The sequence below is a fragment of the Diplodia seriata genome (genome assembly GCF_021436955.1).
Source record: "Diplodia seriata strain FDS-637 chromosome Unknown scaffold_2, whole genome shotgun sequence".
NCBI classification, from domain to species: domain Eukaryota; kingdom Fungi; phylum Ascomycota; class Dothideomycetes; order Botryosphaeriales; family Botryosphaeriaceae; genus Diplodia; species Diplodia seriata.
In genome coordinates this window covers 1,367,137-1,390,606 of record NW_027117309.1, presented here as the reverse complement: position 1 = coordinate 1,390,606, position 23,470 = coordinate 1,367,137, and the positions used below count along the sequence as shown (strand labels likewise).

Below are 23,470 nucleotides of genomic sequence, written 5' to 3'. Positions count from 1 at the left end.
AAGCCATCTACCCCCGCGCACCTCAAGAAGGAGTTGAAGGACCGCTCCATCCATGCTCAGCACGATATGTGAGTGCTGGCCACTGGGGGAGATGACGGTGGTGTGTTGCTTACAGGAGTATAGGTACGTTGTCTATGGCCAGAAGCCACTGGATGCGGAGTAGTCGGAGGGTGAGGATGACCGTTTGAAAGATCTTCTTCTCCGTGCATACGATTCGCAACTCGAGTGCGCCTTCCTGCGCCTGCAGCTCATAGCTGGACCAGACCTATATCCATGATTCTAAGGCCTTTGTCAAGGCCGTAATATACGAAGGGTAACATGAATCTGATGCCATAAATGACTTGATACCGGTTGCAAATCTCTAGCTCGAATTTGTAATGACAAGCCGCGGTTCTATCCAAACCTTCGACGACAATGGTCTAGGAAACAGTGGCACGGAGGGTGACGTGGTTGACCTGGACGACGGCTGCTCCGGCCGTCCATTCTTCGACGAGCGTGAGCGGGAGATACAGTGAGGTCGACGGGTGCTGCGGCGATTAGAGCGGAAGAGTGGAAGGTATGCCGGTTGGTGAATGCCAGAGTGGAAAGCAGGGCCAGCTCCGCTCAGTGGTGAGTGAGTTCGATCGGTTGACATGGTGACGAAATAATAGTGGGGTATATAGATCCAATCCGCAACTTCCTTTGCTATCCAGCTAATGACGGCTACGTGGCTCGCTGGTCGACCACGAGTCCTAGGCAGCGCTTGTGGGATAAAGCGTACGGATACCGAAAAACGGAGATGGCCCCTCGTGTCTCCGTTCTGAAGCGCCTCAGCACATATGGCCGGCTTAGGGAATCCTGCGGGGTCTCGCCCATGTAGCCGGCCGTGCATAACTGTCAGACCTGGGTTCAATTCCCTGCGGCAGCAGCTTTAGTTTTGCTTTTTGCCCCTTTGGCATTGCCCAACAAGTAGTTGAGTCCTTGTCGTCTGAGGCACTATGATCAGTGACCAACTGTGCCATGTTATAACAGCTCTGTCAATTTGTACCAGGCCTATCATCCGTCGACAGCTTTTTTATGCTATGACCCGTTCCGTCATGTTATAGTCGACAATATCTCCTCTGACAAACTTCGTCATTCTATGAGCACACTGATATTAAGCGGGATCCAGCATAGAGACTCCGACCAGGAAGTCAGTAAGACCACAAGCGGATGGTTGAAGCAAGCCGTATAGGAAATGGACTAAATCAACGTGCCATTCGCGGAGACGCCGAAGGATCAGAAACACTAGATCGGCACGACTGATTTATAGAAAGCCTACACCTGTCTCGCCTGCTGGGTTTTGCAGGCATGTCGATAGTACGAGCCTTACTGTGGCAGTCAAGTCTATTTTTCTGGAGCTTTCCAGACTATTTCAAAGTAATATACGACTCTGTAGTGGTTAGCCGCGAGCATCTACCAACCGCACATAACTTGGTTTTGGAAACCAATCTGTTTACAGGTCCCCGCGACTGACTTACATCCGCTGGTGAGAGTGGTACAACGTTGCCTTAACCATTAAGAAATGACAACAAACCACCCAACCAAGTACCCACCTTAACTTAGCATATCCCGCTCATTACGCCACGCTCGCCGACGGCGAAGGTAGCTCCCCAGGCCAGTTGCGCTCCGCTCCCGCACATCCCTCCACATCTATCCACTATTTCTCACTGATCACCCCATCCTGCTCCTCATCGCCATCCTCCTCATCAACTCCCACAAACACCCTTCTCACAACCGTTCCGCTCCCGTCCGTCACCACTCTCTGCGCCCTTCTACCCACCCCCATGAACGGCGCCAACCCCTCCACCGCCTCGTCCAACGCCCCGAAGAAGTACCCGGTCGGAAACTCCGGCGCAACCGAAGCCGCCGAGGATGAAAACGACGGCGACGACGACGCACGGCGCAAGCCCTGATCATCGGCGGGCGGGGAGAGGCAAGAAGCCACGCGGGGGAGCTCCGTGAGCGTGAAGGCGCCGCCGCCGGCGTTGACGTTCGCGGCGAGCAGGTTGTTGCTCCTCTTCTTGTTGTTGCCGCTCGCGGGCCGCAGCCGCGCTGTGGGTGCGGCGGGGACGCCGTTGGTGTCTCCGTCGTCTCGTGGAGAAAAGAGTGCGTCGGTGGTGGTCGTCATCATCATCATCTGCGGGGGATGCGGGAATGCTGGAGAGGTGGCGCTCGGCGGTGGGGGCGATAGTTTCGCGCGCTTGGAGGATGGAGGCCCGTCGCCGCGGCGGAGACGGCGGTACGGGTACTGCTGTTGATCGTCTGCTTCTTCTTCTTCTCCTTCTTCCTTGTCATGGTGATCCACGCCAGGCCTCGTGCGGTGGCGCTTACGAGAGAGCGATGGGGATGGCGGCGGCGGCGGCAGCGGCAGTGACGAAGGAGACGACGACGGCGATGGCGACGAAGCCCCCCGCTTGGTCATCCAGCCGTTTTCTCCCGCCGTGCCCGTCCGTTGCCTCGATAGTAGCGGCGTTGGCATCAAGCTATTGCCATAAACTTGGTCGCCGTCGCCGTCCTTCCGCGCCACCCGCTCCCCTCGGTCCCCTTCTTCGAGTAGCCTCAGCGGCGTCAGCCGGACCCGCAGCGGCGTGGCCGGGGCCCTTTTCGCAGCTCGTTTCCGATCGGTTCCGTCCCTTATCTCGCTGACTTTTCCTTTTTCCCAGGTAAGCCCGTTATTTGTCAGTGTATTGGCCCACTCGCCATTGGCCGGAGCAGCAGCAGAAGAGGCAGAAGACGCGTTCCGCGCCGGCGTTGGTGTTGTCGCTGTTCCCGCCGTCCTCAACCGCATCAATTCACGTTGGCCTCCCACGCTGGCCATGCGCCGAGGACGATTGTGGTGGCCGTGGCTCGGTGTTGCGGATCCTTCGTGTCGGTACGCGGGCTCCGCGGTCATGGCAGCAATGGTCTCCGTCGACGACAACGACAAGCCGGTTTGCGACCCGGACATCTGTAAGCGTGACGGCAGATGATTAGGTTCCGGCGCCGTGACGGTGGAAGCAGTAGCAGCAGGAAAAGCATCGTGATCCGTGGTTATGGTTGTGATGGCGCCGGGTAGGGTTGGGCCGAACGGGTAATCACTAGACGGCACTGTCGAAGGCGGATCGCCATCAAGCTGCAGGGCGACGGCTCCAAGCGGCGCGGAATCGGGCAGTACGGGGCCTAGTGCTGCGGTATGCAAGTCTGGGCTGACGCTCGACGTCAGGCGGGCGCGGACGCGGTGGTGGGCCTCGGGTGGGGTGATGGCTCTCGCGGCGGTGGTGGTAGCAGCGGCGCTGACATTGTCGGCGGCTGCCAACGTGAGGTTCGTGCCACTATCATCATCACAACCAGCGTTGTCGTCGCGGTTCTTCGGCGGCGCCGTTGTCAGGCGGGCTGGCGGCGGCGACCATGGCGGTGGCGCCGGGTGTGGCGGGGTGCCTGACGGCTTTTGGCTTACGGCTGCTTTTTCGGGCGCAGCTGGTGGTGGTTGTGCTGCTGCATGTCAGATGCATGCGGTTGGGACTTCATGCCGTCGTGATTGGGCGGCCTGGGCTGCGAGCGGGGGTGACGTACCGTCGCCGGACATTGAGCACTCGCGGCGCGATAATTGCGAGCTAATTCTCCGATTACAAATTGTCGACGATGGCTCTCCCGGCGGAGGAGCTAGCAGGGCTGAGAAAAAAGTCCGAAGAGGGCGCGGATCGCGTGATGGAGAGGGTGACGGGAGGGGAAGGGGCGGCCGGGCCGGGCAAGTGTTGTTTAGGCAGGCGACGTTTGTTGCGCTCGTAAAGCAGTGCGGCGGAAGCATCCATCTGGACGTGAACAAGAGCATGCGGAGAATATCATCGGCACCACTGTTTTCATAGGTATTTGCTATACATGCTTTTGTACTTCGAAGTCCAGAACAAACGGCCGACATACAGCGTGAAAGGAAATCATCAACTTCGTCCATGCGCTCTGATAAGCTGCCAAATGCCAATGAGCGAGTGACTCGAAACCTTCTCCACTGCGCTTCGGGAGGCATCAGCTCAGCTACCCTTCGCGCAGCATTGATTGCAGTGAACGGCCTGCGTAGACTGACTCATCTCCGCGGGTCCCATGACCCATCGGAGCATTGACTGCTCAATGCGCCATGACCTTCCAGCCTTCCTTCAAATAGCTTTTTACGAAGAAAATAGCCGCCAAGACCACCGCTGCGGCCCCAAACGAGATCCCGACAAGATACGCCATGTGCATACCGTGAGCGACCTCGTCGAGGCTGGGGGGCAGCCAGGGCGGAGTGGACGAATCGGCCGGGATGACCGACTTCACCTCGACGAGCGCCGCAATGCCCAGAGTGATGCTGACGCTGTAGTTGATCACCGTCGTGACCAGCGCCGCCGCCAAGCCCTGGTGGTTGCCCGGCATGCTGTTACTCAAGATGACCGTGGACGCCGGGAACGACATGTCCATGCCGATGGGCATGACGAGGATGCCGAAGAAGGCCTGGCCCCAGTATGTCTGGTCGATGGGCATGGTGCCGACGAGCACGATACCGAGGAAGAAGCCCACCATGGCGCACAGCATGACGAAACTTACGGGCGTGTGGCTGAGCATGTACCCCGTCACGCCTGACGCGAGCACCGCGGCGACGACGACGGGCACGAACTGCGCCGACACGAGCAGCGGCGTCTCCTGGCGCACCACCTCGAGGAAGCGGAACGTGTAGAAGACCCACACGCCAAACGCGCCCCAGCCGAACGCGAGGCACGTCAGGATGAACATGACTGTGCTGTTCAGCGCCAACTTGGGTAGTAGCGGGTTGCTTGCGCGCAGCTCGACGAAAACGAAGGCGACGAGGATGAGGACGCCGACGATCAAAAGGACGAAGACGTGTGGCTTCTCCCAGCCGTAGAGGGGCCCGTTGTTGAAGGCGATGTTCACGAGGACGAGGCCGAGGACGCCGAGGGCCGCGCCGGCCCAGTCGAAGCTTGGGCGGTGGGGAGGAAGGGCGGACAGTGGCTTTGGAATTACGATGAGGGAGAAACCGGCGAGGCCGAAGGCGGCAATGCCGTACGACCAGAAGCCCCACGGCCACCAGACCAGTTGGCCAAAGATACTACCGGATACGTTGCCAATGACCGCGCCGAAGGGCGCAGCGGCCCCGAAGATGCTGAAAATGATGTTTTTGCGGGGACCTGGTGCATATGTCCGGCCGAGCAGAGCCAGGGCGTTGGGCATGAGAAGTGCAGCTCCCACGCCCTGCTGAGCACGGCAGAAGTCGAAGAAGATCTGCGAGCGGGGGTAGACGGCGAACCCTGCCAGCGCGCTCCAGAAGCCCAGATAGACGTAGCCGAAGATGAATATGCGCTTGTGACCCATGATATCACCGGCTCGGCCCGCGATGAGGATGAACGTGCCGACGGTAAGAGCGTACGAGGAGATGAACCAGCTCTGCTCTCCCGGATTCTTCGTCCGCAGGTCCCTCGCAATGATGTCGATCGGCGCCAACGCAATGCCAATGCAGCATTGGATCATGAAGTGTGCCATGGCAACTGCTGCGACAAAGAGGACTTCGTGAACACGCGTCAACTTGATTCCCCCATGTCCCCCAGGAGGACCGGGAGGGCCGGGAGGACCAGGAGGCCCTGGCGGAGTTTCCGTTCCGGAGCTGGTTGCTTTCTCATTGTCGTCATGAAGGCTCTCATCAGCGAAGTTTGCCTCGTGAGCGGGGAATTTGTGTTGTGCTGGGGCTTCGGACACCGAAGGAGTGGTTGGTCTCGACGAGTCGGTCGAGGCCACCGTCGGCGTTTGTGAGTCGTATTTTGCGTGCGAGGCCACGTTGGGTTGACGCGAAGGCATGATGGTGTCCAGGCCACTCTCACTTGCGGTCGAAGAGTCCGAATGGTCCATTCCTTTTGGGTTAGGTAGGGAGTGTTCGATCCGGGCGGAAGGAAGAAAGGGATGAGCAGACAGTAAGGAAAGGACTTGAGACGGAGCAGGAACGCTTTAATTAATCAGTTTGTCTTGACAGAGCTATCTCTGCATTTGGGGAAAGTACGTTGCTGACGAAATGGTGCGTCGCTGGAACCACAACAATGCACGCCAACATGCAACCCTGCAGCAGGCACCAGAGCGATGTTGCAGATCCCGCAATAGGCCTCGTCAGGGGAGGGGCGTTGTCCATTGGCGCAAGAAGCCATAGATAGGTACTGGATATCAACTCCGCCGGAGTGTAGAGGGGAGCCGGTACCAGTGAGGCAGCGGATCGTATTGCTGCAAAGCTTCCACCAGATGCTCCAATGGCGGTTAGTGGAGGCCGTCTATTTGGGTGCTGACCATACTTTGGTGCAAGGTTAAAGGGCACACGGCCGCGGCACGCTTACCCCGTGGCTGTCCATCCGCCTGGAAGAGCACCTGGCAGGCCCGAGTTCAGAATCCTGGTCTAACAGCGGAAGCTAGCCTTCGTAACGTGCTGGTCTTCTTCACGCAAGCGGGCTGATCCGGGGCGAACACGGCCCTAGGCACCCAGCGACCGGACTCTAGTCCGTATGCGTGCCATCCGGCTTCACGAGTGCTGGCTGGCTGCGTTGCGGTCGCATTGGGCTAAAGCGGGCGGCGTGTGCAACGTTTCGAAGCGTTTCTCAAACCCAGACCTCGTGTTCGGCCAGACCAGGGTCTACGGCAGCGCTGCAGACGTGGGTCTGGGCATGTGGGAAAGAGGTACCGCTGTTGGCGGGTGAGATGGGAGCTGCTGCATGTCCGCCGCGGTAGGGTGATGTTGAGGTTCAGCTATGGTGGTAGGCTTGAGGGGGCCGGGCGCCATGGCGGCTGGTGCCTCGTATAAGCGAGCCAACAGGGAAGACCCTGCTGCATGCAGCTCAGCTTCGCACTGCTCTGCTCTTCTCTTGAGCAGACAAGGCCGGCAATAAGGCACGCCTCGCGGCAGAGTGCACCGACTCCAGGCCCCATGGCAGCGTGTTGTTGCGAGTGTCTTCGGTCGGCTGGACGTGTAGAGACAATGCGCATGAGCCCAGCACGCGACCGCACGCCGGCAACCAGTGCCTGCCCCCAAATTTAGGATGCGGGAGGATCGGTCGAGGCCTTACCAGGAGAGCGCTATCCCACGGAGCCCCATGGCGGCAGATCCGTCGGTGTTAAGCCGCAGCAAGCTTTCTTTGCTGGTAGCTCCATTGGACGGCAGTAGATTGCCCTGCTGGTCTTGCTACAAACGGCTCTCCGCTGACACACGCTTTGCCGCTTTCGGTGGCACCTGTTTCCAGTAATGTCAGCACCAACAATCGCTTCTGCCGTCCGCGTACGTCCAGAAGGTACCGCAACTGAGCTTGTGCTCTATAATATAGTGGCATTAGATGGATTGATCAACACGCATTCCGTCGTTATTATCCTAGTCATCCAAAGGCCCGCGAACATACGCGCCCCCATCTGAAGGATCATGCAGGCTGCCGTTGATGCGCCACTGATGCGTGATAGCAGCTGCAACGGTTTCGGGCGTCACACTGACTGGACCAGCGGGCGCTTTTCTGCACCGTCCGTCGGGACACTGGGCCAGGGACCATCAAAAGCAATGACTCGGCCGAGCTCCTTGCGCTCTCTGCAACGACGATCACGGGCGGGTGGGCCCCTCACAGGCTGCCGTCAGTGATCTGCATGTCCATTTTCTTTTTTACACTCCGCAACGAACAATGAGCCCGCTGCTATCGCGAAGGAAGCGGGTGCCTGTCGCGGAGACATGCACAGCAGCTTCGGCAGCACCGTCCCGCTGGCTACAGCGGATCATGCGAGGGGACTGCGAGACACCGTGGCAACGCGGCAAACCCATGGGGAGTCGAAATATACATCCGGACGTGGCACAGCAGCATGGCAAGTTCCACCCCCACCCGAACGGGTGCTGCGAGGCTCGAAAGGTTGCGCGATGCATCAATGTCTTTGTAATCAGGCATCGGATCTGTCCGACCCGTCCAAGGTTTGGCTCTGTTGCCGGAGTTTCTCGATGCTCTCATCGACGAGTGCGATTTCCACCTGGACCTTGAGAAGCTTCTCTCGGAGCAATTGCTCGTACTGTTCCTCGGAGAGTACTTTGACGGGGCTGTACCGGGAGTCGGCTAGCTTTCGGAACCAGCTCTTGCCGTCCGCGGGTTTGTCAGCAGAGGCGGCATGCCTTGAATCCAGGAAATTGTAGAGGTGCTGCCCCGCAAAGCCGAAGATGGAAAACATAACCGCGCCGGGAACAATATGCGACCGGCTTCCTGTCAGTCAGTCAGCACAGTCTCCTAACCGCCGGGCAAGCCACGCTGCGATTACTGACGTGTCACGGCAGCCACGATTCCACCAGAAAAGCCTCCAGCGACGGCGCTGGCGCGAACCTTCTCCGACGGAGAGAAAGTATCGACTTTGCTGGCATCAGGAGGGGCGCCGCGCTTGAGGTCAAGCCAGGCCCGAAGGCCCTGCCGGTTCAAGATGGCGCTTCGGGTGGCTATCGCAGCTTCAGCAAAGGCAGATTGTCTCACGCGTGCAAGAGTCATTTACCCCAGTATGCAGTGCCTGCGGTGAACCATTGCACGCCTGCAAAAAGTGCAAACAGCGCCGGAGAGCCGGAAACGATGATGCCTTGGGCGCCGCCGAGCAGAAGGCCACCGCCGCCTGGGCAAATATATCAGCAGTTGTCGGGTGCGGGGCAGTAGTGGTGCGACTCTGCCCCTAGAGTCCAGGCGGAGCAGAGCTCGGGTAGAGGCTGACGAGAACAGGGAGATGGGGCGCTGCTTGTTTTTGACACGTGAAGAGCGGGACAGGACAGCCATTGTGCTTACCGGCCAAAGCTCCAACCTCCAAAGCGGAGGCAAGGAGCGGAGAGGGGGCGGCGACGCGCGGGGAGGCATCGGCAGCGCTGCTCTGCATTCTGGCGGGGGCTGAGCTCAAGCTGGAGTCGAGCACTGCGCGGGGCCTCGAGGTCTGGCTCTGGCTCGGGGTTTTGACGCGCGGGCGGGCGCACGTGACAAATCAAAACCACGGCGGTCTTGGCAAAGCGGCGGCCCGAGTTTGGATTTTGATTTCAACCTTCAGCCTATAGTTCACGACGCACACTCGCGCGCTCAACCACCAACACCGATTGACACCGCAACATCCCCGCAGACTGATTTCCTGAGGACTCCGCTTCCCTCAGAATCTTTCAGCCGACGCGCTCCCCTTCCGCAGCGCGTTGACTGACTTCCGCAATCATGGGTTCGTTCGCCTTCTGTGCCGAGTTCGCCCGGTGAGGCCACTGGCCTCGCGCGACCGCCTCGCCTTTGCGCTCGCTCTCACCACAGCAGCAGGCGCTGACATGAAGAACAGCTCCGAAAAAGCAGGCCCAGAAGATGTCCCTCGGGGACTTCTTGGGCGACCAGTGTACGCTCGCACCGCGCCACCCGCGTTGAGGCGCTCTGTCCACCCGAATTGAGCTGACGAAGAAACAGCGCTGGGCTCTTGGGCCGATGAGATGGAGGACTCCCCGCTTTCTGGTACGTAAATCCTGCATCTCCGCGACTGCGAATGTGACGCTGACGGCTAAGCAGGTGGTTCGTCTCCCACGCACATTTTCTGATTCCACCACCCGACCCCGCAACCGCCCCTCTGACATCATATATAGGTCCCACCGCTAGCTATGGTGGCAGCAGGCCCTCCTTTGGTGGTAGTAGCTTCGGCGGCGGCTTCGGTATGCAAGCACTCTCATAGTGCTAGTAGCATGCGCTGACTTGTCCCCAACAGAACGCGGCCCTGACCGTGGCGGTTTCGCAACCCGCGAGGAGCTCCCTCTTCCCTCGAAGCCTCCGTACACTGCCCATCTGGGCAACCTCTCCTTCGACGCGACTGAAGGTGACATCCAGGATTTCTTCATGGATTGTGACGTCACCAGTGTGCGCGTTGTTGAGGATAAGTTGGACCGCAAGCCGAAGGGCTTTGGATACGTAGAGTTCGGTACTCTGGATGGACTCAAGAAGGCCCTCGCCCTCAGCGGCACTCAGTTCCAAGGCAGGAACATCCGTGTCAGCGTTGCTGAGCCGCGTAAGTTTCTTCCATCCATACTCGCAGAAGGAAAAGAGATAATTGACCTAGCACCACAATATTTTAGCCAAGGACCGCCAGGACACGCGCGTCTTTGACGATTGGACCCGCAAGGGCCCCCTTCCTCCCATCGCCGGCGAGCGCCCCCGTGGTGGTGGTGGTGGTGGCTTCAGGAGCTTCGATTCTGGTGCGTCCGATGCAGGCAGCGATCGTGGAGGTCGCACGAGGGACTTCGGCACCTGGGAGCGCAGGGGCCCCTTGTCTCCGAGCAACCCTACTCCCAGTGAGCCTCGCAAGTCGTCTCCCTCCTGGGGTGAAGGCCGCTCTGAAGAGTCCCGTCCGGCCCGCCGCGAGTTCTCTGAGACTCGCCCCCCGAGGGAGCCTACCGCGCCTGAGCTCGACAACAAGTGGCGCGACAGGATGCGCCCTGTCGAAACGATCAAGTCTCCCACCGGCACCCCCGAGGGCAGCTCTCCTTCTTCCCCGGTTGCTAAGCCCGCCGCTCCTGCTGGCCGCCCTCGTCTGAACCTCCAGAAGCGTACTGTTTCGGAATCTCCGGCGGCGCCCACTGCGTCCGGCGGTGGCGATGCCAAGGCAAGCCCATTCGGTGCTGCGCGCCCGATTGACACTGCTGCAAAGGAGAGAGAGATCGAGGAAAAGAGACAGCTTGCCCTTCGCCAGAAGAAGGAATCCGACGAGAAGGCACGCGAGGAAAAGCGCGCCAAGGAGGCAGCTGCCAAGACCGAGAAGGCGGCGGCCCCAGAGGGTGAGAGTGAGAACGGCGCTGGCTCTTCTGCACCGGCCTCAAACTTCGAAGTTCTGGAAAGCGAGGAGACTGGTGAAGGCGCCACTGAGGAGGACGCAAACGGAACGATTGTCGATGACAAGGCGGTCAAGCCGAAGGAAGTCGTTCGTGACGCGAAGCCGGCAGAGTCGTCGTGGAGGCGCAAGGAGTCTGCTCCTGCTGCAGAGGAAGGATCGGCCACTCAAGAACTGGAGGATGACGGCTGGAGCACGGTTCCGGCCAAGGCAAAGAACAGCCGTAGGGGTGGTTCGCGGGCCATCGCCTCGTGAGCGATGCCCCGTCATTCTTCTGCCACGCCTTGACGCCTCAATACCCCATTCTCCGACGCATCAAGGAGTCAGATTCCACGGTGGCTGAACGATGCTTTTGGTGTGCCCTATTCGCGATGGTTTTTCTTCAAGCTGTGGTGTTCATTGTCAAGGCGTATCGGGAGCATGTCTGCTATTTCGCAAAAATGCAACTGTAGCCTACCGACTGCTCGCTGGTGACTTGGGACATGTCTCTCGGACGTGAACTTCGACACCTGCGGCCTTCTGAGAACGAACAACGAGGGTCTTTTTCCTTTCGATCTCCCTCACGCTAGACTCGATGCATGCAGGCCCGACACTTCTCCACCGCGCACATATCATGACCTCTTCTCCGCTTTCTTTGTCGCTCTTCGGACCTTAAAAGTTTTTTTGCTTAGCTGAATGGAACGATCCGGCCGTCCCTTGGTGTTGGACGCTCGGGGTGTTCGGATGGCAGGGGGGCGTGGTGATGTAGTACGACTTTCCGATAGATGAATGCCCAGAGCGTGTAATACAAGGTGCAATACGTCATGCAGGTGCAAGGTTCGAATTAAGTAGCCGCGCATTGAGCAGGATGGTGCTCCAGGGGGACGCTTGCGGGACGGCTGTCAGGGCGTCTGCTGGCCACCTGCAGCGCCGGCCGGGCGCGCCGGCGCTGAGCGGAGCGGGCCACGGGCGAGTGGGAGCAGGTGGCGGTTTGGCCTGGAGGCTGGAGGCTGCTGCACCCCCATGCGGCTCCCAGCGCGGCGGCGCAAATCCAGGGACCACGGCGGCGGCGCGCATCCTCAAGATTAAGCGTGGTCTTGTCGTAGGGCTGCAGTGCCGGGCCGAGTTGGGGCAAGCGGGTCTTTTTGTGCTCCCCTGGTGGCGATCGCACGAGACTGACGCGCATAATCTCGAGCCAGCAACCTTCTTTCATGTTTTCTTACTCAACACCTCCCCCACGCCCGCAGCCTACCGCGTGCTCCCGCCTGACGTATGATACCCGCTCTTTGCATAGCGTCCCTTCGACCCTCCGCCGGTAGCTGCCCACATTCTTTTGCCCGCCCGCACTAGCCGCCGTCATGAACATCGATTTCAAAAAGAAGCCCGTCATCCGCACCCAGACTGTGCTCGTCCGCCGCTCCAACACGCCCGCCCAATCGCCGTCGCCCGCCACCCCGCGCCCGCGCCCGAAGCTGCCCACGCCCGCCGGCAGAGCCCCCGCCAGCAGCAGCCGGTTGAATGCAGCTGCGCTCTCGTCGTCGGCCGCTGGCGTCGCCGGCAGGAGGCACGCCTCGGCGCCAGCCGTGCCGACCGTCAAACGCAGCCTGACCAAACGCAAGGCCCCGACGCCCGCCACCCCGCTGTCGTCTGACTCTGAGGGCAGTGACGGCGAGGACAGCCTCGACCGCGAGCTCACCCCGCGCAAACGCATACGCGCCAGCCACTCGCTCGAGCCTGACCTGCAACGGAAGATACGCGCCGCCCCGCTGAGGCGTGCCGACGGCGAGGACGGCCCCGTCAAGCTGCGCATCCTGCATGGCTATGACTTGGTGAAGACCGACCACTGGAAGGACGACAGCGTCGTGGGCTATCACGCGACCAGGGACTTCAAGCCCGCGTTCGACGGCCTTAGCGAGGTGCCCGTCGTGGGGCTGCAATATCCCAGCAGGTCGCAGCCTGAACGGTAAGTTGCCACAGCTTGCCGGCCACCTCACGCGACTCAACGCTGACTTGTATTTTTCTTTTGCGCCGCAGATTCTCGCTAGTGTACCCCCGGGAGAGCGACGGCTACAAGCCCCTCGAAGACATTGTCCAGAGCGTCGAGACAATCTGCAAACACTATTTTCCCGACGAGGCAGACGCATTGATCGACGAAGGTACAGGCTTCCCTCGCCGGCTCAAGCGCGCGGTACAACAGCAGTCTGTCTCGACGTTTAAAGATGTGCTGCAGGAATTCAACAAGATGGTCAGCGACGCCCTAGCGTCGGGAAAGATAGACCAAGCGCTCGACGAGATGCAGGCCATGCATCTACCACTCACCGAGTACATCCTCTCGCAGACATACTCACGCACCGTGTCGCCCCGCGTCAACTCACTGCGCCGCTACGAGGCCGGCTCGAACAACGTCTACGGCGAGCTCCTGCCGCGGTTCGTGCATCGCATATTCCAGGAAACAAAGCTCAAGAGCGACCAGATATTCGTGGACTTGGGGTCGGGCGTGGGCAACGTGGTGCTCCAGGCCGCGCTCGAGGTCGGCTGCGAGAGCTGGGGCGTGGAAAGCATGCCCAACCCGTCGTATTGCGCGAGCCTGCAGAAAAAGGAGATCATGCAGCGCGCCCGCCTATGGGGAATTTCGCTTGGCAAGATCAACGTCCTCGCAGACGACTTTTTGGAGAACCAAGAGGTCGGCGGCGTGCTCAACCGCGCGGATGTCATCGTCGTCAACAACAAGGCCTTTTCCCCGCAGTTGAACGGCGCGCTACTGGACAAGTTTTTGGACCTGAAGGAGGGCGCCAAGATTGTCAGCCTCAAGCCATTCGTCGACCCGGACCACGAAATCAAGAGCCATAACGTCAACGATCGAGTCAACCTCTTCAGCTGCGTGGAGAAGGAGTATTTCAGCGGGTCGGTGAGCTGGACGGATGAGGGCGGAAAGTACTACATCCAAGTCAAGGATCGCAGTCGTCTGGACAGGTTCCTCGGGGGTCCGCGGAGACGGAGATGATGCGTAGGAAAAGGAGGAAAACAAAAAAACAAAATGAGGGATTGAAGAATAGCTTTTGATGATGGACATGGCAGGGATTGGGATCGAGGTCACCTTGAAATAGCTGGACGGGTTTTGACGTCTGGCTTTTTGGTGATCATAATGATTGAAGCGTTCCAAGCGTGGAGTCATTGCAAACCAAAAAAGGTAATTACGGTGGTGGATGAGATACAAGGGGGCGGTCCCCACAGGCATGGCTTTCTTTTCTTCATTCAAAACACAGGTTGCATGGGCGGCTGGTGTTATTCCTGGGAAGCGGCATTTTTGGCATGGTAGGTATTACTCTTTGGAAAGGCCGAGTCCGAAACGATACCACTTCTTTCTTGCAAGCTTTCTCTCCTCTCAGTTTCGTCTGACGGCTCCATTTGCCACTGAAAATTGCTCGTACATTTCGGCCTTTTCTTCTTCTTTTCTTTAGCTACTACATTATGAAGGATGGGAAAGATGATACCGTCGGGGGTTTCTACTTCATATTTTGTTTGTCGAAACGAGCTTTTCACGGTGCAGCGGAGGATGGGCTGCTCACGGTCTATTTGGTGTAGAAGCGTATATCAATTGCTTCCTTAAGATGGAGGAGCAAACAGAGCGCAAGCTCTAGGAGATCACACGACGCGTAGACACAGAACTATAAATGATGAGAGATTTCGCATCTATGGGGAGTCGAAGCATTCGTCCCTGCGTGAAAGTGCAACACCTAATGTGCCCTCTCGCCGCAGCGAATGCTTCTGCTCCCCATACAGTGCAGTCTTCTGCCGCATTGTTCTGCGAGGATGCCCGTGGTGGGGCGAAAACAGAGGTGGTTCCAGAGCAAGACTCGCGTGGACGCCCGCTGAATGTGTCTCACGCGCAAACCACCCAGTCGACCACCAGTAACCACCTTGACACTTTTCACCCGCGGCGGCGCTTCCGGGCCAACGTGTTACCCGGCAGGCCAGCTGCCTGACGCCCGGTCACTCCGGCTCTCGTGCTATATAACCACCCTCGCTTTTCGCTTCTTCTCCTTCCCTCTCCACCAACCTCCAACCGTCCACCATTTGCATCACCCTCGCAACCGCGACGATTCGAAGGCTCTCTACTTCAGCGCCCACCTTGCAAAACGAAAGGCTCTATCTGACATTCTGCAACTAGTAAGATACACCCTGCATCAAACCTAAATAGACGAAGCTTTTCTGACATCTTAGTCTCCCACAATAACCGATTCTCCTACGACCGCCTCGATGCTCTCCCCGACGACTCGCCTTCGTGCCGACTCCATCCAGGCTACTGCTAGCACCCCGAGCGCCATCGGCATCATGGCGAGCAACGGCTTCCATCACCGTGGCCGCACCTCCCCGATCCTCGCGGCTGTCAAAGACAACGTCGCCGAAGCCCCAGCCGCAGCGACGTCCTCGACCACCACTCCCACCGCCAGTAACACCAGCATTGCCGACAATACCGGCAACAACTGCGCCAGCGGTGCCTGTAGCACCGACAGCGACTGTGGCGCGCTCATCACTGCGCCGCCATCCAAGCTCTCTTCCCCGAACACGACCATTCCCAAGAACAATTTCGTCGTCCTGCGTCGCGCTCTGCGCTATATCGTTGCGGGCTTGCGTTTTGCTCTCGTCAAGCCGACGAGGGCGGTCGTGATGACGGTCTCGAAGCTGCTCAGCGCGCTCAAGTCGGGACACATGGACTACGAGGTCCTGAACTCGCAAGACGATGTGACTTTGGGGGCCTCTGACTTCCGTCATGGGGATCCGAGCGATATTGACGATGACGCTGCCCCTGATGTTGGTCAGGGTGCCGATGTTCCAGAAACTGCGGCCCACGACGATGCTGCCCATGAAGACGTCACTCACGGCGATACCGCCCTTGAAACTGCCATCCAAGAAGCTGTCACCGAGGAAGTTATCGCTGACGAGAGTGATGGCGTCACCCTGACCGCCTGCGACCCGGTCCAGCTGTCCGCCGCCATCCAGCAGAGCATCAAGAGCAAGGGTGAGCTCAAGGGCCAGAGCCAGGACGAAGCCAGTATCACCGAAGAGACCACCATTCAGGGGCTCATTGCTGACGCCGACACCTCTTTCTCCCCTCTGCACGTCGTCACTGAGTCTGACATTGCCGACTCTACAATCGTCGACGGGACTGAGCCTGTTTCCGCGCAGCCGACTATGGCCGACAGTGCTGTCACGAACAGCAGCACGTCTGGATCTAGCAGTATCGATCCTACCTCCGAGCTCGCAACCTCTGAGTCGCACTTCACGACCAATTTCACCGCTGCGCCCACATGCACTGGCCCCACTCCATCCACCGGCAGCAACACGCAGCCAACCACCTCAGAAACCAGTCGCGCCCGGTCGGACACCACCATATATTACCCCTACGCAAGCGGTTCCGCGTCCGACAACCCTTTCCTGCTCGTCGATGCTCCTCCCTCCACCGCCGAATTCACATTCCGCGCCCCAGCGCCAGTTGCCGCCGCACAGCCCACGACCACCACTCCATCCGGCAACAAGCCATACACCAACCCCCCGTTTGCGACCGACAGCCTCTTCGGCGGCAACAAACTCGACGCTGCCGCCTTCACGTTTGCTGCTGCCGCCACCGACGACGACGAGAAGTCGCCTACCATTGCCGTGCCGACTGCGGACTTCACGTTCGTCGGACCCGCTGTCGATCAGCGCAAGCCGCAGTGCGCCGGCAGCGAGGAGTCGTCGGACAGCTGGAGCGCTGGAAGCTTCTCCCCTCTGTTCAATGTCCCCGAGTCGTCGAGCGGGAGCCCTTCGGCCACCGCGATCAAGGTTGCTGAGAGGATCAAGACTCTGGAGGATCTGAAGGAGCTGCAAGAACAGATGAAAAAGCTGGAGGAACTGACGAAGAAGAAGAGAGAGACTGAGAGGATTGCGGAAGGCCTGAGGAAGACTGTAGAAGAGAAGAAGAAGTTGATCGAAGAGAGGAAGATCAGGGAAGAGAAGGGGGAGATGGAAGGAGAGAAGAAGGAAGGGGAAAAGAAGAAGAGCGGCACGAAGAATGGCAAGAACAACAAGTCGAAGAAGCAGTCGACCAACAAGGCGGCTGTTTGGGGTGGCAAGAAGGGGAAGAAGGCCAAGAAGCAGTGAACTGCTTGCGAGGCGGCGTTGCTTTGACCGTATGGATTGAATTTTCCTTCTAATGTTTTTCTTTAGCTTTCTCTCCCTTGTTTCCTGGTGTCGCTGAGCAAGTTTTTCATGAGCGTGCATTTTCCGGTTCACAGCGAGATTGGGAAACTCCTAGATTAGAAGCGGTTTGTGAGCTGTTGGAATCTGTATTTGGACGGATATGTCGGCAAAAGTCGACACAGCCATTCAGTCCGCTTCTGGCATCAAATGGCGTTTCTGCTATCCTTCTTTCCTTCTGTTATAATTTTCTTGTTGCAATCCAAGCATTTCCATACCATTCAGACGAAGTCCAGGCATGATTCCCACAAAAGCTTCTTCACACACAGTAGAACAATACAGTATAGCCAAACAATGCAGTAGCACCTCGAAACCATGTCGATTAGAACGGCATCAGTGATAACAAGAGAGCTAATCCGCAAAAACCTCGCATCATCCCTTCGATTCTCTCACCACTACTCTTCGAGCTCTCTCTCTCTCGTAAAAACAACAAGCCCCGAAAGCAAATACCAGAAAGATAACCACCCGAGAGCTATATGAGGAAAGAAGAAGCCGTTCCATACGCCCACCACTCCATCGCTCCCATGAACCACCGACCGTACGAGCCACCACCACCACCACTATGTTGGCCGAAATGCGATTCGAGGCCGGCGTCCGGAAGAGGGGTAAAAAAAAAAAAACAAGAATCAACAAAGGCAACACCGCAAATGCGTCGTCTGCACCATTTTTTTTGTTCTCTTCAGCCACTTCAGTCGCCAATCACGCTCTCCTCTTCGGCCTCCTGCGCCGCCGCCGCATTACCGCCATCGCCTTCCTCTCCCGCCGCGCCTTCATCTTCCATTTCCTGGTCGGGGTCCTCGACGAGGCCCTCCCTCCTCAACTCTTCTTCTTCGTCGTGGTGTTGCTCTTCTTCTTCATCCTCCTCATCCGTTTCCTCTCCAACGAATTCGTTGCTCTTCTCGCTCTTCTTGGCGCCGCTCTTCTGCTGGTTCGAGGCGGGCGCGCTGATGCTCCTGTTCTTGGCCCTCGCCGCCGCCGCCGCCGCCGCCGCGCCGCCCTTCCCCTTCTTCGGTCCCTTCTCCGTCCCCACGTCCAGGTACGCCAGCACCTCCTTGAAGTTCGGGCCGAGCTTGTTCTTGTTCCGCTCGAGGCGCTTGCGCACCGGGCCGGGACCATCGTCTCTATCCGCCTCGTCCTCGTCCTCCTCGTCGTCGTCGTCATCGTCGCCGGATCCGTCGACCACGCCGCCGAGGATGGCGAGGACGAGCTTGGACGCGAGCTCGCACAGGCGCTGCTCCGCGAGCAGGACCTCGTGCGCATTGCTCGCGCCGCCGCCCTCGGCGCCTTCCTCGTCGGCCGCGTCGTCCTCATCGTCCGAGCTCTCCGGATCGTCGTCGACGTCGACGGGGTCGTCGTCGTCCGCGACGTCGATGCTGCGGCGGGATTTCTTGGCGAAGTGCTTCTCCGTGGCGGCGAGGAGCTGGAGTAGTGATTTCTGCGTGTCCTTGCTGAGCCCCAGGAGAAGGGCCATGAAATCGTCCCGGGATTCGTCCTCGTCGACGTCCATTCCCGCAGAGGCGGCGGCGTCGCCGTTAGCGGTGGCCGTGCGGAGGGCCTTCGCGTCGCGCTTGGCTTGCGCGTCGCGGAGCGTGGTGAAGAGCGTGCAAAGGTCTAACAGCACGCCTGCGGCTGCCTGGCGCAGCTCGTCGGCGCCCTGGCGCTTGCGGATGACGTCCTCGAGCGCGGCAACGCAACCATCGCGGCGTTCTGCAATCGCCTCAACATCTTCGGGGGGCACGGTGCCGGTGGTGAGGATCGACTGCTCCCATGAGCGGACCTTCCACATGAAGTAGAACAGCAGGGAGCGAGCAGAATTTGCAACTACGGCGTCTTCCGTTGCCGAAAGCGACGTATCCGTAGAAGAATTGGGGACACCCCGGTGAAGCAGTTCAGTGAGGATGACAATGGCGTTCTCAGCCGGGGTTACATCTTGACTCTTTCTGCTCCTCTGCTTCTTCGGTGCGGCTGCTGGAGGAGGCGCTTCCAATGGCTCGGTGCAATCGGAGATGCTGGCCAATTTTGAAATACGGAGCACCGTGTTCGAGACAGCGGACAACACATTTGCACTGAGATTTCCGCGAGTCATCAGACCCTTGCCCTTCTTGAGAGCATGCAATGCCGCAACAGTGTCTTCCCAGAGAGCTTGCACCTTGCCTTCCGTGATTTCGCCCAGTTCCTCATAGCTCTTGGCATGTAGTAAAGCGCGACTTGCTTCTACGAGCACAGCCTCGCTGCCATGGCTCATGAATTGTTTGTTGATGTCGTCCAACAATCTTGAGTAAGTAGTCGAGTCTTGACGGAGTTCCTCGAACACATCCAGATTCAGAACATGCTCCAGACGTAAAACTGCAGAGGCAGCATCAGGCACAGCGCCGAACTTGTTCAGAAGGCGAGGGATAAGGGCGGCAAGATGTCGTGCGGCGGTATCTTGTTCTTCTTCCAGTTCCTGCTTTTCGCGCTTGTTCTTCTTCTTGTCCTTGCCGGCTTCTACGGCACGAGTGAGCTTCAGCTTTACGGATGCATTAAGAATGTCCAGAAGAACAGTTTCCTCCTTCTCGTTGAGCTTGCACTCTTGCTTCAGCAACGTTTCAGGATCATCTGTTGTCCCGTTCTGCTGAGCGCCTGCCGAGGATTGCGAGTGGTCAAAGAGAAGGTAGCCGGCTATCACTTCCCATTCCTGGATTTCTGGAATCTCGTCGTACAGCGCCTCTGCAGCCACGCAAATTCGCGATTCCATGCCGCCTGCAACGAGCATGTAGCTGTTCGACATGGGCACCCGTTCGATTTGACTGGGAAGGGATTGATCTTCGTCATCGTACGCGGCCAACGATTCCACTAGTGACTTTAGCATGAGCCACTCCAGCCTGGGATTTTCGTAGTCTTCATCTCCTTCCAGCGCTTCATCCAGCGCTTCCTTTCCGCCGAGCTCATCAATCCTCTGGTCAGTGATCTCAGCGATGTTTTCCGCGAAGAAGTCGACGACAGCTTTTCGCACACGGGTATCAGCATCGAAGATGAGCCTCCCCACAGAGTCAACATCGGTTGGCTCAATCAAGCCAGCCTGACGAAGGAGGTCGAGAAGTTCCACGCTCGCGGCACGAACATGGGCATCTGCGTCTTGTGTTGCCATCTCCACCATCCTTGGGCGGAACCTCTCTGTGAAAGTCCTCAAACCACCGAGCTTATCGGCATCATCAAACAGCCTCTGCAGCTGTTTCACGACTTCCAACCTGGTTGGCGCGTGCACATCGGAGAGAACCCATCCAAGATATCGAAGGTGCTGGCCGTCGAAGTAATAGTCGGGATAGTTCATGATCCAGCTGCCGAGTCCGGTGACGCATTCGACTCGTATCCTGGGATCCACGTCGCGGTACCTGTGAATGAACACCTCGTCGAACGAATTCTTAACCATGCCGTTCAGCGCCTCCAACTTTTCATTGCCCGCCTCAATAATCCTGTCCATCTCCGCCAATCTTGCCTTGTTCTTGCCGGACTTCTTTGCTTCCGTTTCTTTCAGCCTCATCGCCTTTGCATTGGCCTCAATGAGCTTCGCTCCAACCACACATAGCGCGCTGCTGATGGTTACGGACACAAGAGTTGCAGTGTGACGGAATGGACGGCTGTTGGCCGAAGACATGGTGTTGACCCAGAGGCTGATGTTTTCAATGATGGTAGGTTGTGTCCAGAGGAGTTCTGACTGGGCAAGAGTCTCGATGAGGGATGTAAAGAACTCGATCAGGTTGTGACGGAAATTCGCTGAGCCTTTGCCCTTTTGGATCAAGGGATACTCGACAATGTTTTGCTGCACAATCATCAGTCGCTTCTCATGATCATTAGTTCGCGGAACTCACTGCTTGGTACTGCTCCTGTATGTCCCCAAGCTTGCCTGGTACACCATCCGGATTCTCAACATCGTGCCCTTCGATCTTCAGATCACAGCCTGCACATCTGAAAACGAAGTTGACCAGCGCGGCCATTTCCTCCGAGTTGTCCTCACCGAATCTCTGGACCCACTGCGCTGCGACATCGTTCAGGCTCTGGTTGCCGGCAAACACGTCACCTAGCACCAGCATTACGTCAGCATACAGCAATCCATCAGCAGCACGACCAGAAGCGCGTACCGTAAAGACCGCCAACCTCCTCCGCAGCCGCGACCTTGCTCGGGCGAGGCTTGCGCGGCTTTTTCGCCTTCGTCGCCGGCCGTATGGCCAAGCTCATCGTGTCGCCATTGGGCTTGCTCTTCTTCGTGGCCGGCTTCCTCTGAGGCGTCGATTTCGCCTTGGCGGCGGACTGGCGCTTCTTCTTGCGCCGCTTGTCGCGCAATTCCTCGTCATCGGCCTCGCCCTCGCTACTCTCGTCCTCATCCTCGTCATCCTCGTCTTCGGGATTATCATCGTCGCTCGCGTCGGCGTCGCGGTCGGCGCCGCGTTTGCGCTTCGTCGCGGGCGTCGGTGCGGATGAGTAGATGGTCTCGGGCTTCCTGGTCACGCGTCCGGACTTGCGGCGCGTGGCCGCGCTGGTGTCGTTGTTGTCGGCGGGGGAGGAGCGCGTCTGCTGCGCGTCGGCATCGGGCGACGATGGTTCCATGCTGGAGAGGCGCGCGGGCATAAGAAGGAGTAAGGAGCAAAAAGGGGGCGCCGCGCAGAAGGTCGGACGGGAGAATCAAGAGGAGGGGAGGCGAGCACGGCGCAGCCAAGCTTGGGATGGTGGAACCAGCAAGAGATAAATAGGGCCGAACGCGTCGCGATGCGCGGCCTTGGGGAGCAGCTGTGCGATCGTGATGGGCAAGAAGCGCAGTGCGGGGTGGCGGAGGGCTAGCTGCTGTGACGCGGGCGGATGCTGGGGGCGGTCAGCGTCGCAGCATCGGACGCGCGCAGGTTCGGCGGTGTTGATGGAAGACGCGTTGCGGTCGACGGCGGAGGGAACGCCTTGGCTGGCTCGTGCCAGGCCACAGCGGGCAGCTCATTGGACAATTCCTTGCCCCTCCACCTCCGCACTCTATCACAACCATGCCTGCGATTCACGCACCAACAGCTACCGGCACGCCGCAACTGGGGTCATATACTTCATCCGACCCCAAAGCTGGAGCACCTCGTCCGCCATGATATGATAACTCCCTCAACTGCCCAAAATGAACAACCCTTTCGCGCCCTCGACCTCGCGGCCCGGCCACGGCTCGATCGTGCTCTCGCTCCTCCCACCCTCGACGCCGGTGCTCCGCACCGTGACCTACCAGTACCCGCTCAAGCTGATCGCGCCGGAGCCCGTCGCCGTCGCGCCCAACTCGCCGCTGGCCGACGAGCCGCGCATGCAGCACGTCGTGCACACCGTCTTCGTCCTGACGTACGGCGGCGGCCTCGTCGCCGGCGACGCCGTCACGCTGCGCGTCGCGCTCGCGCCCGCCACCCGCCTCTGCCTGCTCACGCAGGGCAGCACCAAGATCTTCAAGGCGCCGTCGTCGCCGTACGAGCGGCGCTTCCGCTCCGGCCAGACCACCGACGTGCGCGTCGCGCCCGGCGCCGCTCTATGCTTCCTGCCCGATCCCGTCCAGCCGTTCGCCGAGAGCGGCTTCGTGCAGAAGCAGCGCTACGTCGTGCTGCTGCCGCGGCCCGGCGAGATGGAGGGGTCGGCGCCCGGTAGCCTCTGCGTGCTGGACTGGGTCAGCGAGGGTCGGTCCGCCCGCGGCGAGCATTGGGATTGCTACGAGTATACGAGCCGGAACGAGGTGTGGCTGGCGCCGTCGGAGGCGGAGCTCGAGCCGAAGGATTGGGATGGTGCGGAGACGGGACGGCTGTTGTTGAGGGACAATGTGATCTTGAACAACGAAGGTGGTGAGGGAGCCGCTGCAGCGGGCACCATCGTTGGCCGCATGGACGAACTTGCGGCATTTGGGACGCTGATATTATACGGGGCTCAATTCGAATTGCTTGGAAATTTCTTCCTGGATGAGTTCCAGGCCATGCCGAGAATTGGCGCGAAGAAATGGCACACCGCGACTGCGGATGAGCACCAAGAACCGACGCCGCAAGAGGCGTGGAGGGCAGAGAGACTGCAACAAGAAGTGGATGATGGAGTATTATGGACAGCGGCAGCTGTCCGCGGCGCTGTCCTGGTCAAGTTTGGGGCAAAAAGTGTTGAAGGAGCACGAAAGTGGCTGGGCAGCATGATCAAAAGTGAGGGCACCGTGGAAAAACATTTCGGAGAAAGGGCAGTGCTGTGTCTGAAATGAAGTGGACAGCGACTGACACAATTTGTGTCATGTACTTCAAAATATACCCTGTATAGCGCAGCATTTGAGCGTTGAAAGATCTAGCAATCCACACCCTACTCCGTCGAAGTCATCTCTGAGGCAGGACTTTGGATGCTTCTTACTTCTAATAAAACGACT

At 58.9% G+C, this 23,470-nt stretch overlaps 7 protein-coding genes across 7 annotated transcripts; 4 read left to right on the top strand and 3 right to left on the bottom strand.

Moving 5' to 3' along the window:
* Nucleotides 1-4,122: 4,122 nt before the first annotated feature.
* Nucleotides 4,123-5,892, bottom strand: SLS55_001791 (uncharacterized protein; the record flags this gene model as incomplete). Its single annotated transcript, XM_066773279.1, has 1 exon — nucleotides 4,123-5,892. One exon carries the CDS (start codon nucleotides 5,890-5,892, stop codon nucleotides 4,123-4,125), a length of 1,770 nt encoding a protein of 589 aa, XP_066635846.1.
* A 2,043-nt stretch (nucleotides 5,893-7,935) lies between these two features.
* Nucleotides 7,936-8,525, bottom strand: SLS55_001790 (uncharacterized protein; the record flags this gene model as incomplete). Its single annotated transcript, XM_066773278.1, has 2 exons — nucleotides 7,936-8,249; nucleotides 8,309-8,525. 2 exons carry the CDS (start codon nucleotides 8,523-8,525, stop codon nucleotides 7,936-7,938), a joined length of 531 nt encoding a protein of 176 aa, XP_066635845.1.
* A 693-nt stretch (nucleotides 8,526-9,218) lies between these two features.
* Nucleotides 9,219-11,118, top strand: TIF3 (Eukaryotic translation initiation factor 4B; the record flags this gene model as incomplete). Its single annotated transcript, XM_066773277.1, has 5 exons — nucleotides 9,219-9,222; nucleotides 9,456-9,500; nucleotides 9,629-9,694; nucleotides 9,748-10,044; nucleotides 10,112-11,118. The coding sequence occupies 5 exons, from the start codon at nucleotides 9,219-9,221 to the stop codon at nucleotides 11,116-11,118; spliced, it is 1,419 nt and encodes a 472-aa protein (XP_066635844.1).
* A 1,082-nt stretch (nucleotides 11,119-12,200) lies between these two features.
* Nucleotides 12,201-13,846, top strand: DOT1 (Nucleosomal histone H3-Lys79 methylase; the record flags this gene model as incomplete). The annotated part of the gene is made up of 2 exons (XM_066773276.1): nucleotides 12,201-12,805; nucleotides 12,877-13,846. 2 exons carry the CDS (start codon nucleotides 12,201-12,203, stop codon nucleotides 13,844-13,846), a joined length of 1,575 nt encoding a protein of 524 aa, XP_066635843.1.
* Nucleotides 13,847-15,102: 1,256 nt separating this feature from the next.
* Nucleotides 15,103-16,986, top strand: SLS55_001787 (uncharacterized protein; the record flags this gene model as incomplete). The annotated part of the gene is made up of 1 exon (XM_066773275.1): nucleotides 15,103-16,986. One exon carries the CDS (start codon nucleotides 15,103-15,105, stop codon nucleotides 16,984-16,986), a length of 1,884 nt encoding a protein of 627 aa, XP_066635842.1.
* Nucleotides 16,987-17,770: 784 nt separating this feature from the next.
* Nucleotides 17,771-21,669, bottom strand: IRR1 (cohesin complex subunit; the record flags this gene model as incomplete). Its single annotated transcript, XM_066773274.1, has 3 exons — nucleotides 17,771-20,884; nucleotides 20,934-21,142; nucleotides 21,204-21,669. The coding sequence occupies 3 exons, from the start codon at nucleotides 21,667-21,669 to the stop codon at nucleotides 17,771-17,773; spliced, it is 3,789 nt and encodes a 1,262-aa protein (XP_066635841.1).
* Nucleotides 21,670-22,213: 544 nt separating this feature from the next.
* Nucleotides 22,214-23,311, top strand: SLS55_001785 (uncharacterized protein; the record flags this gene model as incomplete). Its single annotated transcript, XM_066773273.1, has 1 exon — nucleotides 22,214-23,311. The coding sequence occupies one exon, from the start codon at nucleotides 22,214-22,216 to the stop codon at nucleotides 23,309-23,311; it is 1,098 nt and encodes a 365-aa protein (XP_066635840.1).
* Between the last annotated feature and the right edge of the window lie 159 nt (nucleotides 23,312-23,470).